Source organism: Toxorhynchites rutilus, chromosome 1 (genome assembly GCF_029784135.1).
Source record: "Toxorhynchites rutilus septentrionalis strain SRP chromosome 1, ASM2978413v1, whole genome shotgun sequence".
NCBI classification, from domain to species: domain Eukaryota; kingdom Metazoa; phylum Arthropoda; class Insecta; order Diptera; family Culicidae; genus Toxorhynchites; species Toxorhynchites rutilus.
The window spans coordinates 109,922,052-109,937,329 of record NC_073744.1 but is presented as its reverse complement, the minus strand read 5'-3'; the positions used below and the strand labels follow the sequence as shown (position 1 = coordinate 109,937,329).

Here is a 15,278-nt window from a genome sequence, read left to right as displayed (position 1 = left end):
ATCAATCGCTCTAGGTGGAATCTCAAAGGGATCTTCTGTTGTGGGTAATCCAAAAGTATAAGGAAGTAATGCTGAAGTTCCAAGTGAAACAGATGGACGAGGAGAGCTCAGTGAGCGAGCCCCAGCAAGCATCTTCGATGACCCAAATTGAGGCCGAGCGCTTGGAGAAGGAAGAACGAGCAAAGTTGGCAGCGAAGCGACGTGCACAGATTCTCGCCCAAATGCAGAACGCACAGAAGAATTTTATGACCTCTAATGCGGAGCTTTTTGAAACTAGCATTGATGACGAAAAAGCGGCTGGATCCAGCAGTATGGATTGGACATCAACAGCTGAGGAAACTGGTCGACAAGCATCCGTAGGCCTACATAGAAAAGTTCAACGAGTGGAAGAAGCCCGCTACAGGTGTATTCTATGTTCGGAAGAATCTTCGGTTACAAAGAAAGATGAATGCATGGTTTATGCAGCCTTTGTGCAAAAATCAAGCGTACTTTCCAGATATCAACAAACCGATGATCATGGTCAACTAAAGTATCTTGAAACAAGCATTCACCCTTCACCACATGTTAGCACATGTGGCCATGTAATGCATGCTTCTTGTTTCGAAAAATATTTCAGTAATGAAATGATCAAAGAAAATCGACGACCGTACAGAAATCGAACTCCGGTGCTTTTCGACATTGAGAGAAAAGAATTTTTATGTCCTCTTTGTCGGTTCCTGAGCAACGCTCTACTCCCGCTGCTTCCAGCGCTTGGAAGCTTCAATGAAAATGACAGCTGCTTGAAACAAATACCAGATTTGATGGATTTCAAAACTTGGTATACCATGATGGATGAATTCGTGAACGCGTTCAGATCTGTGAGTAACAAACACTCAGAAATGCAACCAGAGTCGGAAGATTCGGAGGAACAGGCAATCGTTGTTCGGAAAATTTACGAAGATACCGTACTGACAAAACTTGAAGCGGCATTTGGTGTGAGCAGAGGCACAGTCGAAGAGTCGCGATCCCTTGTGAGTGAATCGATCGAGGAATATGTCAACAAATTTTGCACCTCCGTGCATGACGTAGCTCCGTTTCCGTCATCATCTAAGAATTTTGAAGAATATCTAGTAACCTGGTTATCATGCGCGTATACAATTGAGTCGCTGGAAATGTTACTTCGTGCAACGGATAAACCACTCAGCGGTGAATTGTCAATACGGTACGTATAACCTATATAAGCTATTTGTTTGTATACCGATCCTTGGATGAATTCCACTTTTTGGGACTGCTTGCTAAATATCAAGCCGAAATCTTAATTAATCAGCGCGAAGAATCGATACAAATAGAAATTGTCATTCAGAACGAAAGGCATGTTAGCTGGCATAGAAATCTCAACTAAGTTCTAATAAAAATGACGCAAATAGTATTACGTTGAGACGGCGGGTTAAGACGGGGGGGGGGGGGGGGTGGTAGGTGGCGGCGGATGCGACGCAGACTCTTGCAAATGCAAATGTTTCTACTTTTCTGGCGGAAGGGGGGAGGGTGCAAATCAACTTTTCCGCCCCGGGTGCAAAAGCTTCACTCGACGCCACTGGTAATCACTGACAATTTGGATTTGGAAGCAGCTGTTCTCACTAATGTTTTGAATGAATGTACTAATAGCTTTGTAGGAAATGTTGGATATAAGCATGACGGAAGCGGCTAACGATGTTGCCCAGTTCTTGACGAAGGATGGTGGAATATAGTCCGGACCTGGACCTTGCGATGCATCAACCGAACGAAGAGCTTCAAAGATATCGGCGCGACTGAAGTGTTGCTGCTGCATGCGAATATTATAGCTTGGTAGGTGATCAACATCCAGCTGCGATGGAGGAATCCCAGCATGCTCGAAACGATACGGAAGAATTCAGCAAAGAGATTCGCAGAATTGTCACTGATGGTGGAGTTTTGGCTGCCATGTTTTACGTCTAGCCGAATATCAGGTGATTTTTGCGTGCATTCACAAACGACCAGGAAGATGGTGGATTTTCTCTAAGACCAGTCTGAAGACGATCAATGTGCTCCCTTAAGCAAAATTTATACAGATTGCTGTACTCGGCTTCTGCAAGCTGTGCATCATATTTCTTTCCTGCAGTCCTAGAGCGAAAGTAGCATTTGCGGCCCTTACGCAGACGGTTTCGTGGGTAACGCAATTGCGGATTTCACCATGGTTGTCGGAGGTTCATAGAAGAATTTCGTGTTTTTACCAGAACCAAACCGGATTATCTCATGAATATTGTCATAGAACACGGATAAGGCATCGTCCACGGTAGAAAGATAAAGTAACCGTTCCCAATCCAATGCAGCTATTCTCGAGTTAAAAGCTTCAAAATCGCACCGTACGCATCGATATGCTCCGGAATCGGTTGACTTCTATACGGATGTCCACTTTCAGTACGAACGGTTTATGGTGACGCTCAACATTTAGAATGGCGGAAGGGGGTTCGAACAGCTGAATGGAGAGCGGATCACTGACGAGTACCAGGTCGAGAAGCTTGCCATTTACGTTGGCAAAACTGTTGATTTGTCTGAGTCCTGTAGACAGCAAAGACTCAACCAGAGCAACTTCCTGTTCGGATGAGGCATTGAGCGGCAAAAATCCTTGCACATGTCATCAAAATTCTATACTAAATTGGGTAAATTATAATCACCCACGACGATAGTCGTGTCTCGAGAGCTGACCATTTCGAGTAACTGAACGACGGTATCGGCATGTTTTGTATAGATATCGATATGACTGCAAGGACGGATGTATATGCAACTTAGGCGAAGCGATTCTTGTTGAAGAACGACTTGCGCAGTAACATGCTCGAGATTATCACAGTCCTGGAGATATATGATTTTGCAATTCATCTCAGACTTCACGGCAATCAGAACACCACCACCAGGATTCCGGTCACAACGGCAGATGGAGTATTTTTTGCGAGCTTAGTACTCGAGATGTCTGTGTGTAGAAGTCACAAGGAAGTAGAGAATATAGAAGTGCGTTTGTTTTTAACCTGGTGGAAGATTCGGACGAATCCGTGCGTTCAATGAGGAAAATGGCGAAGAAATACTGGTTCAGCCATTTTACGGCACGAAACATCGTAAAGAAAGATTGCGGGGCGAAGTCAAGAGCACAGAAAAAACTCACATGATTACCAACCGCATCCGGGAGCTACGAGTCGGACTATGTCAGTAAATCTTGAACTTCCTCAAGCGAAAAAATCCCGTAATCCTGTTTACCGTCGATCCCGTATCATATTCCAGATACAATCGCCATACTAGTTCTCTCCGTGTAAAAGATGTTGTCGACTAGTACAAAAACTTGTATCTTACCAAGCATCCTTCTAGCGTTATGGTAGCTTCCGATGGCAAAAAAATGTGTTCATTCCAGAAGGCTGCGAAGCAAAAAACGGAGGTATCGTTTCTAAATAAGTATCTTCCGTGGATCAAGGAGCAGTACGGCCCAAAGGCACATATGGTGTAGTATGGATAGTGCTCCATGCCACATCTCGAACCGCACTCAGAAGTGGTTGCAGGAAAATCTGCTGTTATGGGTGAAGGATATGTGGTCGCCATTAGGGATTGCATTACCATTTTCGGTAATGAACATTCCATTACCGGTAAAAACAATACTTTGAAATAAACCATTTTCTTGATGAAACAGCTTTTATTGATTACAAGAAAACATTTTGCAAGTTCTTGCTACTTGGTTTGTTGGTTCAAGTAATACTTAAGGACACAAATAATGTAAACTGCAATCCAACGTCAACTTCATAAAGGGGGCAGTTCGTCCGATGTAGCAGTTCAACAGCGATCAGAACTGGTTCGAGGGCGTCAACCAGTTCATTTATCGCCGTCAGTTCTTCATCGCTGAAGCTTATCCTGTGCTTCGTTTTCAGAGCGGGCAGCGATTTTTCAACTGAAGTTCGGAGATCGTAGAATCGGCGTAACATTGCCATTTTTGTTTTTCGATATTATTTTGATTATCGAGTAACATTTCAAAGCAGCTTAAAGGAAAATATTCTTTATGGTGTAAACATGAAAAATTACCGAAATTACCGGTTATTGATTGTAAAATTACCGGTAATTCGGTAATGAAAAATGATCCGGTATTACCGGTAAAATCAATCCCTAGTCGCCATCCAGCCCGATATTAATCCGCTGGATTACTCAGTATGGCGCGTCATGAAGGCCGAGGTCTGTTCTAAATGCCACCCGAGTACAACAAGCCTCAGACACACATTGACCCGTACCTGGAGAGAAATAGATCCAGGCTGCATTATTAGGATCTGCCGGTATTTTTTATTTCTGAAAACTCAAGTGCGGATCAACAAAGGCAAGTTCGTCCTGAACCAGAAGAACTACATAACGAAAGTGCTATCACGTTTCCAAATGGCGAATGCTAAGATATCCAAGATCCTAATGGCAATTAGCTTTCTTTAACAAGAGGAGGAGGATAGTGAATAACCTCAAGGCATTGAGCAGTTCTAGAACTTGGTAGGAGCTTTGTTGTATATCACCGTCAATACAAGACATGACGTGGCCATTGCACCTTCTATTCTTAGAAGACGTGTATAGAAGCCTACCTAAGCCGACTGGTATGAAGGTAAAGGAGTTTTGCGATATCTCAAGGGGACAATCGACCACGAACTACATTTGAAAGGCACAGAACGATTTGGACTTGAAGCCTTTGACGATGCAGATGGGGCTTGTGAAGTAGGCATTCGAAAATGGAATACCGGTAACATATCCATTGTCATGCAGTGAAGCGGCATACATCGCTTTTGCTGGCTGTCTTCAAAAAAATATCCAGCCAACAATAAATCGTATAACTTTGCATATTCTAGGTTGCATATAAAGTGAGATTGAATCACAATCATATATAGTATCGATCAAAGTATACATCGTGTATAACAAAAATCGTATAAAATGTGAAAACCCCGATTTTATTTATCACTGCAAATTAAATCGTGATGCAGTATAACAAGCATCGGTTTAATGATATACACTATCGTAAAATCCATCTAAACGACATCATATATGAATATGAAGCAGTTCGTGAGTCGCATAAATGTATAATTTTTATCATACTGCGAAAAATAATATTACATACTGTAGAAAATCGTTCAATGATAAATCTTATTAGATCGTAATTGGGAACATTTTACCACATATTACGAGTTTGACAAATCAAGATCCGTAGTGGCGTATGTACAGTGTCGGCGACTGAGATAGCTGCTGCTTCTCATCCAATTAACTGGAGTTCGAATCCCTACGGAGCAATTTTCTTAACCATCACCACCACTCATTTTAAATATTTATATCCCCCTTCAACTAAAATTCAATTGAATAATACTTATTTCTAGAAACATAAATGTTCTCAACTCTACAAATGACGATTCGTGAGGGCATAAAAACAATGATAACCTTATGAATGTTTCCGCCATTTATTTTTTTATGTCTGTAATTAATCTATCTTCAAGTAACCATAGTCGTATAATGTGCACATATAATTCGTATACTGATTCAAACTAATTCGCAAGCATGTCATGTTTGTATATCGGTTCTACTTTTCCATGTATATTCCAGTTAGGTGCATCATATAACACCCAAAATATGGGATATACCATGATGTATATGTGATAGTCATACGATTTAATGTTTACTGGGTGCAGTAGATTTGCAAATGGATGACCGACATTGGCGAAAAGCTGCCGAATATTCACCTTTAAAAGACAAAAAGAGTTGTATTGCTCCTTCCGTTGCTGATAGGAACACCCGCAAGTCGAAGCACATTGACTCGAAGTACTGTTTTGTAAAGGATCTTGTGGAAAACGGCATCGCAAGAATACAACACAAGTAAGCTGATGATGAAGCACTAGCTAAAGGTGCCTCTTGCTGCTGCTTTGGCATGATTCTGAACAGTGCATTGATTGCCTTCGTTGCTTCTTCACAAGAGTAGCTAACGTGGTTGTTGGAGTTAGGTCGATCATCAATCAGCACTCCCAGGTATTTTAGTTCTCGCTCCGAAGTTATCGAGCGCTCTTCAATGGTCATTTGGTCAATTCAAGGTCAGTCTTGTGGTTACTGACCATAAGCATCTCCGTCATGTATGCTATCTGCAGTTTCCTACATTCAGCATTCAGCTTCCGATTATGTCTACCGATTCGTTCGTCAGCATTCCAACCCGTTCCAGCAACTCTCCTGTCACCAGGATAACGATGTCACAGACTAAGCCAACGATTGCATCGGCCTGGGCGGATTCATTCTCCACGTCTGGGCAGGTTCAGTTAGGATCGGTTAGCCGGTATAATGTTATTCAGTGATCGATTGGACTTAATCGATCAATATAAATATTACTGATTTTCATAGAACTTTATATTAAAAAATAATTGTCGTGATATGTAATAGACAACTTTTTTTCAGGTACACATCTTGCCTATCTGGATTCGTCCGTGCTTCAGCCGTTCTTGGAAATAACATAAAAACGCTTAATACGAGTTTGGTCGATTACATGTGCGATCTACACGACACGCTGCTAGGCAAGAAAAGATCATCATTCCTAGAGTGGGATATCTTCAGCATGATGACATCGCTGATATTTTCAACGCGTTGTGTTTTGTTTAGCGCCAGCTTGGAGGAAACCATACCGAAAGGAAACCTTATTGACCATAACATCTTATCTGCTATGTTTCTGATGAACGCCGTGAGAGTCGTCGTCACACATGAAATGGCGTTTCCTCATTCTATGGACATTGATGAGGAGGCGGTTGAGCAAAATGGTAAAGAGCTATCCAAGAATTTGTCGGATATTTTCGAGAAATATAATATATACTATCAAAATGATAGGGCTATTACGAATGCTTTGACACAACACATTGCACAAACTGTGAAGGAACAAAGTCAAACATTTTTGAGATGTTCGTGTCTGCTCTTTCACGCAATCACAGATGTCGAGCTACCTAGTGGAGATAACTTCGAAGCGCTAGCATCGTATCTAGGCTTGGAAACAGATATTTACGTTTATTTCAACAATGAAATCTATTACCAATTTATTTCTACTTTGATCAATGCCAACCACCAAGAGATACTGGCAGTAAAGCAGAACATCCGTAATAAACAATCGGAAGACATTGTGCCGATTATTCCGGCTATACCACCTGTGAGACAGCTCATCGAACTACCTGAAGATTACAGTGATCTAATTAACAGCGTGTCACTATTCACCTGTCCGAACAATGTCAGGGATGATTCGCGAAATCCCACGATGTGTCTAGTCTGCGGAGAAATTCTATGTTCTCAATCATTTTGCTGTCAAAAGGAGCTGGACAAAAATTCAGTTGGATCGTGCACGTATCACGTTCACACATGTGGTGCAGGAATTGGAATATTTTTAAGAATACGAGATTCGGAAATATTACTGCTAGGCATGAACAAAGGATGTTTCATTCCTGCACCGTACCTTGATGAGTACGGAGAAACGGATCAAGGTCTACGGAGAGGTAACCCGTTGCGTTTGTGTAAGGAACGTTATAAGAAATTACACATTGTTTGGTTAAGTCATGGCATACACGAAGAGATCACACGTCGCACTGAAACACAGCAAACTATTTTCGCAACTCAGTGGCAGAATCTATGAAAAAATAACCGACGTGTAAACTGAAGATATTCAGTAACATAAATTGTTAAAACATGAATAAAACAGGAATGATGCGGGAAGCGCAGTGAACCAGTGGTTATAATTGAAAGGATAACTTGTATGGTTGATACTAGATGTTAGATATGTTTTATGTAATTTAATTTTGCTATATTTTTCAGCTGTTGCTAGACAATTTATTGCAAGTTTGTTCATGGTGTGAAACACATACTTTACATCTACCACTGGGTTGTTTTTCGATTCTAACCGAAATGTCCATTTCAAGATTTGGTTATCCATCATTGTGGTATGTGACTTTTGCGTTGTTGTATTTTGAATTGTAAATTGAAGTAAATTTAAGCGAACAAATCAGAAACTGCAAAGAACATATGGACCATATATTTTCTCCACACATCCTTTCATCCTTGTTTCAGCCAATATGAACGCAAAACAGATAACAACAATAACATTTTAGTTTCATTAATTTTCACAAAAAATATATGTTATGTTATAGAGCAAGAAATATATAATAAATGATAGAAAATGGTATTACGTCCATATTATTTCAATGTCCCCGGTAGAATTACACCCTTATTCTTGTTTTCGAACGAATACAAAACGTTCGGAAGTATACCCAGGTTTTTTACGATGTTTTTTACGCGGAATTTCCTATTAACGCGGTTTTTTTACGCGGATTTTACCCGCGTAAAAAAGACCAGTGGAATATCACACTTTCCCCTCAGCTCACATTTTTGTCTTATGTTCCCTCAGAGCATATTACGGTAATTAGTGCTTGTAACGGAGCTTAACGCTTATGAAGGAAATTAGTGGCGCACCTTATCACGATTCTTACGTGGATTTTAGGTGTTAAGTAACGGGTAGCCCAACAAGCTGTACAACGGGGTTTTTACGGGAATCGATTCGTGAATGGATTTCCCTGTCTACTTAGCTCTGGATGGTCCATCAGTGGTACTGCACGTGCATCGGCAGTAGAGTGTACAAATCACAAGGGAATCTTCTAGCAACAGCAGATGACTTCATTCGTGAGGAAAACCGAACTGTAGCTACGAGTAACCAACGAAATTGCAGGAAAAAACTACGGGTTTTCGGAAACGAGTAACACTCAACTTTTTACTTCCGTTCTACGTAAGGATAGTCCCATTTGATATCTATAATTAGGTGACATGGTTTTTCCAATTAACGCGTTTTTTTACGCGGATTTTCGAATTTACGCGTAAAAAAACCGCATTGGTATTTAACGCGTTTTTTTTACGAGGTACGTATTCCCCGCGTAAAAAAACTGGGTGTATGCCTCTTTCGTATCCTTGGTTTCGTACGAAAGGAATCTTTAGTGTTCTTAACCTGTCCACAAACATCATCGCCAAGTTTCGAGCCATACAAATTAGTCGTTTAGTTAAACGCTTTTGGCCTGTTCAAAAAAGATCGTTACTCGGAGGAAGCCAAATGATTGCATTAATCTAGTTTACCCTTGGTTTTACAATATAATGCCAACACGTTATTGAAATGTTTACTTTCAAATCGCAAATCCTTATCGTCACTTCACTCATACAATCGTACGGTTCAATTGATGCTAGCCAATACCCGGCCGTTGAACTCAACGAGGGAATAGCACCCGCCCTTAAATTTCTTCTCGCTAACTTGAGGGCTCCATCCGCGTAGTGATAGATGATAATCCATCATACTTTAGGTTCCGGTTTTTCTGGATTAACCAGTGCTGTGCCGATGTAATAAGCAGTCTTCCGAAAAACACTTACACATGTCGACGCGATGTGAAAATTCCATGTTTTTGTTTGAATTCGAACATGATTCTCGCTAGTGTTGAGTGTTTATCCCCAACACGAACAATGATACACAAACATAGACATGTGAAAACAAACACTATGTTTATAATTCAAGAACATCATGTACAAACATATCACCCGATGTCGCAGTATTCATTGCTTTCGTTTCGTTTCTTTTCATACACGGAAAGAAATTATTCATCCCAAAACATTTCTTCGTAGAATACTTTTTCACAGAAACGAACTTGAAATTTAGTTCGCATTTCAAAATTTGCACGAATTAAGAGGCTATAAGTTCATGCACCAAAATATATATTCTTATTAAGGCTCATATGGCGTCAGCCTAACGGGGCCGGGAGTTCAATATTTTGACAATGTTTGCTTACAACTATGTTAGTAATTATTATATTTATTGAGAGGTTTTTCGGGAGCTTTCAGTAATACACGTGCGGTCTTGATGGTTGAAATAGAACTGACTTTGTTGTCAAATGTCACTGACATTTATCAGTCGGCGCAGGCGTTACCTGCGTTACGAACGGAGTCCAGCTCCGACTACACTGTAACAATGTTTTATATTGAAGGTAGACATAACAGTCGTTTCCTTTATTTTTTTTTTAATCAACCTATTCTAACAATTCAGTAGAATTCATATGAACTGACTAATATTTTAATTTTACAATTCGATAAGTCAGCCATTTTGATCACCACTAAAGGATTTCTGACAATTTATTTTAGTATAATAATAATAATTCTGTTCTTCGGATGGGCGCTTTGTCCGCTTTGAGCGCCGTAAACTTCCCGGCAATTCCGCCGTAGAAGCATTCCTCTTTCTCGAGCCTCTGACCTTTGCCAGATCAACCCGTGAGATTTCCCACTGGATGTCCTCTGAGCCGCTTCCAGCTACACGTTCTTCAACGTTCATGTCCAAAACATCGGCATTCTTGTACTGTGCACCCGGCTGCATTACGATGTTTGGTCTAGTCTCCGGGTATTTGCTGTGGTACATTCTAAGTTGACTTCGGTGGGCCATTACCTCCACGTTTCCAAGAAGTACCTGGAATGTATTTTTAGAGAACTGTTTTTTAAAACAAACTTTTAACCATCTGTTTGGTAAATTATTATGGTAATTTTTGTACCACAATGTATCACCTTCCATCAGATTATCTAAATTGTCATTTGACATCTCTTTTTTTGGTTTTGGATTATTATCCATACCGTCATCCTCTGAGGTTTGTGGTAATGACAACTTATGTTTGTAATTATTTCTAGGATTTACTAGATCAAGAATCGTTTTTGGTTTAAAATTAAATATATTCTCCGAGGGAAATTGTCCACTATTCGTCACAATATTATTTCTATAATTCATTAAAAATAAATTAATCTGGTCTTCCAAATCCAAATCTATCATATCCGGTTCCAATAAGAACTTTTTCAATACCTCTTTCACCGTCCTTACCAGCCTTTCAGCTTGCCCATTGCTTGATGGGTTGTAAGGATGACTTTTGAACACCTTTATTCCCTGCCTTTCGAGGAACGAAAAGAAGGTTGAATGGAGGACCCCCGTGTGATACCAGAACAACCGGTAAGCCAAATCTTGCAAAATAAGCAACCAATTTCTTCAATATCTTTGCACAATCCGTGCCTTTTTTCATCCAATCAATCTCCAGCCACTTGGAGTATGAATCCATTATTAATAGAAAAGTTTGGTGGGAAAAGTGAAAGAAATCTATGTGAATTCGGCTAAAAGGCTTTGTAGTAGGTGTCCATTGAGCCAACAATTTTGTTTTCAGTACTCCTGCCATACTACTGCACACTTCGCACCCCGTAACGTAACTTTCAATATCCTTGTTAATCCCAAACCAATATATTTGTCTTCTTGCCAATTGCTTCATTTTAACTATTCCTGCATGATTGGCGTGCAAAAGCTTTAGAATTCCGCTTTGCATTCTTTGTGGAATAACCATCCTGTCTTGATACAATATGCATCCATCAATTATCTCCAAATCATTTTGATTGGCAAAAACGTCCATGAAGCGTTTGTATAACTTTTTCGGCCATCCAACATGCAAAAATGTCATAATTTGTTGTAAATTTTCATCATTATTCGTCTCTTTGGCAATCGTTACAAAATCTATTGGGAAATCTACTATACTGAAATTGATACTCTTTATAAACTCTTGGTCAATTTCATTGGGAACCGACTGCTCCAATGGGAATCTCGAACAAAAATCCGCATTGCCCATTTTAGCAGAAGGTCTATATTGAATTTCAAATTCATAAATAGCATGTTCAAGCACATATCTTTGGAGTCTTGTCACGCATATTGAATTCTTGCCTTCTTTCCCAAAAATTCCTATTAACGGTTTGTGATCAGTATAAACAATAAACCTTTGTCCATACAAATATTTATGAAATTTCTTTATCGTGCAAACTAAAGCTAAAGCTTCTAAATGAAGAATTGGATACCTTTTCTGCGCGTCATTTAACGTAAAAGAAGTAAAACTGATAGGTTTTTCTATACCATCAACTATATGCGCAATTACGCCACCAAGACCATAGCCTGAAGCATCTGACACAACAACAATGTCCTTCCTAGGATCGTAAAATTCTAAAATGTTGGCTGAAATCAATGATTGCTTACTATCTTGAAAAGCTTTTTCGCAATTATTGTCCCAAACAAATTTAACATTCTTCAACAAGTTATACAAATAATACAACTTGGAAGACATATTAGCCACAAATCTATTGTAATAGTTGATCAGGCCTAAATAGGACTTCAACTCATTTATATTTTTAGGTACTTTTGCTTCTTGTATAGTTAAAATTTTATCTGGACTAGGTAATAAACCTTTTTCACCAATAACGTGTCCCAAATATTTCAATTCCGAAACAAAAAATTTGCATTTCTCAAAATTTACTTTAATATTTGCCTTTGCAAGCCTTTCTAAAACGATTATCAGCTTATTACGACAATCATTCAGGTCTTTACCTGCAATTAAAACATCATCAAGATAGCAATAAATATTGATAATTCCATCCAACACCTGGTCCATAACATGTTGGAAAATTGATGCACTAGAAGAAGCACCCTGTGGTAAACGATTATATGTAAATAAGCCTTTAATAGTATTGATAACCAAAAATTTTCTTGACCGTTCATTTAACGCAAGCTGTGTGTACGCTCCTTCAAGGTCCAACGAAAAAAATACCTTACAATTTGCCAACTTAGCAAATAAATCGCTAGCCAATGGTAAAGGATATGTGTTCGGTATTAAAACTTTATTAATCGACACTTTGCAATCAATAACGAGTCTAATCTGTCAATTTTTTGACGTAGGACTACGTCTTTCATTTCTATACCGGGGTGTAAAATCAAAGTTTCGAAAACGAAAGCGTTACGCCGGAGACCGAGATTTTGAGCGTTAATAGCTCCTAAACAACTGAACGAAATGGTATGATAAACACTTCATTCGAAAGATAAAATGTCTACGCGTTCTATACTTGTTACTTTCTGATCCAAAAACTTGTTTCAATAGTCTTAAAATTGCTTTCAAAACAGGCTATTGAAATCACCAATCGGTATATAAGCGAGCGCCGCTCGGAAATCCACTCAGTTCTAATTGAACAGCGATTGGAGCATCATGCGCATATCATGAAAGCGCGGATGAACGGTGTCACCAACGGTTCCCCGGGAAGATCTCGAAGCAGCCGCTGCACACCCAAACACACATACACGCGCGGATTTTTTTCCGTTTGGATGCCATTCAGCATCGAGAAAGATCCGGAAAATAATCTGCCAGTTCCTCTGGGAATTTGAAAATACATTCATGTGAAAGAGTTTATTTGAATGTTTTCTATCCATGTAACACTGTGACCAAATATGTTTCAATCAAGTGCTATTAACAGATGGTTATCGAGTTAGCATTAACCACTGGTGGGCTTCCAGTATCGAGGAAAATGTGGAAATATCTAATCGTTACTGAAAATAATCTGCCAGTTCCTCTGGGAATTTGAAATTACATTCATGTGAAAGAGTTTATTTTAATGTTTTCTATCCATGTAACACTGTGACCAAATACATTTGGTTTTGTGATTTTTCAATCAATCGCAATTAACAGAATAGCTTCTGATGATTATTCTTCCCCATCAGTAGGATATTTCCGTATCCAATATTGTATGCGCCCGCAATCGATTATTGCTCAGTCGCCGAAAGTTCCGAGCTCAGAAAGTTCATTCCCCACTAGTTTGCCTTCCAAATTGCCATCGTAAACCACGCCTTCTCTCGATTCAATCACGCACAAAAAGCATATTTAAGCGATATTCTGGAGGTGAGATGCATTCCCATTTCTTTGTGTGGACACCGACCGGACAACATCGTTGCTGGACGAGCTGGACGGCGAGGGGTCGAGTGCCTTTCTCAAGGCAAGAGGGCGGAGGTGGTAGCGCTGGAGTAGAGTAGTAGAGTAGAGTAGAGTTTTCAAAGGGCCTTTCTCAAGGCTAGAGACGAATGAACTGCAAAAGTTTAAAGTCTCTATAATACAAACCCAATTATGAGAACACTTGTAATACTAACCTCGAGTCAACCGCGAGTAATCGGTTACATATTACTAACATAGTCTAAGCAAACATTGTCAAAATATTGAACTCCCGGCCCCGTTAGGCTGACGCCATATGAGCCTTAATAAAATATATATTTTGGATAAAAAAAAAATACAAACCCTTCCTTTTTGAGATGCATTCATTTTTCGTGAGGACATCGACAAGACAACATCGTTGCTGAGGGTGCTGGACGGCGAAGGATCGAGATCTGCCCTGAAACGCAAGCAGTTTGTTTGAAACTGTGAGGGAGCACAGAAAAGCCGATCCTTCAGGAGAAGAGAAGGTGACCATCGAAGCAGCCGCTACACACACACATACACATACGGAATTCTTTCCGTTTGGATGCCATTCAGCATCGAGAAAGATCCGGAAAATAATCTGCCAGTTCCTCTGGGAATTTAAAAATACATTCATGTGAAAGAGTTTATTTGAATATTTTCTATCCATGTAACACTGTGACCAAATACATTTGGTTTTGTGATTTTTCAATCAATTGCAATTAACAGGATAGCTTCTGAAGATTATTCTTCCCCATCAGTAGGATATTTCCGTATCCAATATTGGATGCATAAAATCTTGTGCCTCCAACGTAACGCTCTCGTTTTCGAAGTCCCCCAAATATTCATTCATTCAGAATGAATTCAAATTCAACTTCAAACAAATGATCTCTAAATCAACGATAGTCCTACGTCACCCTTGCGGTTATACCATAGATATAACCCACTTCCTGTTTTTTCATTACTGCAATCACAGGCGATGCTCATGTAAGAAAATTTCATTAGAAAAAACGTTCAAAAATTAATAAGATCAAAATGACTCACCGATACAGCTGTACGACCCTTGCCGACGAATTTTTTTTTGATTTACCGTCGAAATAACTCTCCGGAGGCAGCTAATTGTCCGGATTAATGTTCCGAATCTTGGTCCAACACTTTTATCAGGAACAACAGTTTCCTGATCCAGAATAGGAGACAAAAGAATCCCCAAGATGGCGGATGGCGTTGTCGAAGCTGCGAAAAAAAGATATAAAAATGGTATTAGTTTCTATGCATAAAATCGCACAAAAAACACTATCAATTTGAAAAAAAACTGTTCTTTTATTGTCCATTTGAATTATATTGTTTCACTTTTGTTTTCACTGATTTTTAAAACCTTTTTCCTCGTCGCCACTATTAGATTTTTTAAGAGGTTTTTCGGGAGCTGTCAGTAATACACGTGCGGTCTTGTTGATGGTT

At 39.6% G+C, this 15,278-nt stretch overlaps 1 protein-coding gene and 1 long non-coding RNA gene across 5 annotated transcripts in view; one reads left to right on the top strand and one right to left on the bottom strand.

The window, feature by feature from the left end:
- Positions 1–8,191, top strand: part of LOC129768041 (E3 ubiquitin-protein ligase UBR1) — a 22,088-nt gene extending 13,897 nt beyond the window's left edge. Inside the window, exons 10-12 of one of the 2 annotated variants that reach the window (XR_008741619.1) lie at positions 15–1,201; positions 6,433–7,763; positions 7,825–8,191. Coding sequence is in view for 1 of the 2 variants with exons in the window: in XM_055769410.1 (XP_055625385.1) it covers positions 15–1,201; positions 6,433–7,645 (2,400 nt within the window). In the remaining variant the exon portion in view is untranslated. Of the gene's footprint in view, positions 1–14; positions 1,202–6,432 lie in introns of both variants that reach the window. The other variant, XM_055769410.1, reaches the window with a different exon arrangement.
- The window catches only part of LOC129768047 (uncharacterized), a 22,489-nt gene extending 7,211 nt beyond the window's left edge, over positions 1–15,278 (bottom strand). Inside the window, exons 1-4 of one of the 3 annotated variants that reach the window (XR_008741622.1) lie at positions 15,196–15,278; positions 14,865–15,053; positions 9,130–10,498; positions 8,861–9,071 (exon numbers count right to left, since the gene is read on the bottom strand). This is a non-coding gene — a long non-coding RNA (uncharacterized LOC129768047). Of the gene's footprint in view, positions 1–8,860; positions 9,072–9,129; positions 10,499–14,864 lie in introns of those variants that run through there. The other 2 variants (XR_008741621.1, XR_008741623.1) reach the window with 2 other exon arrangements.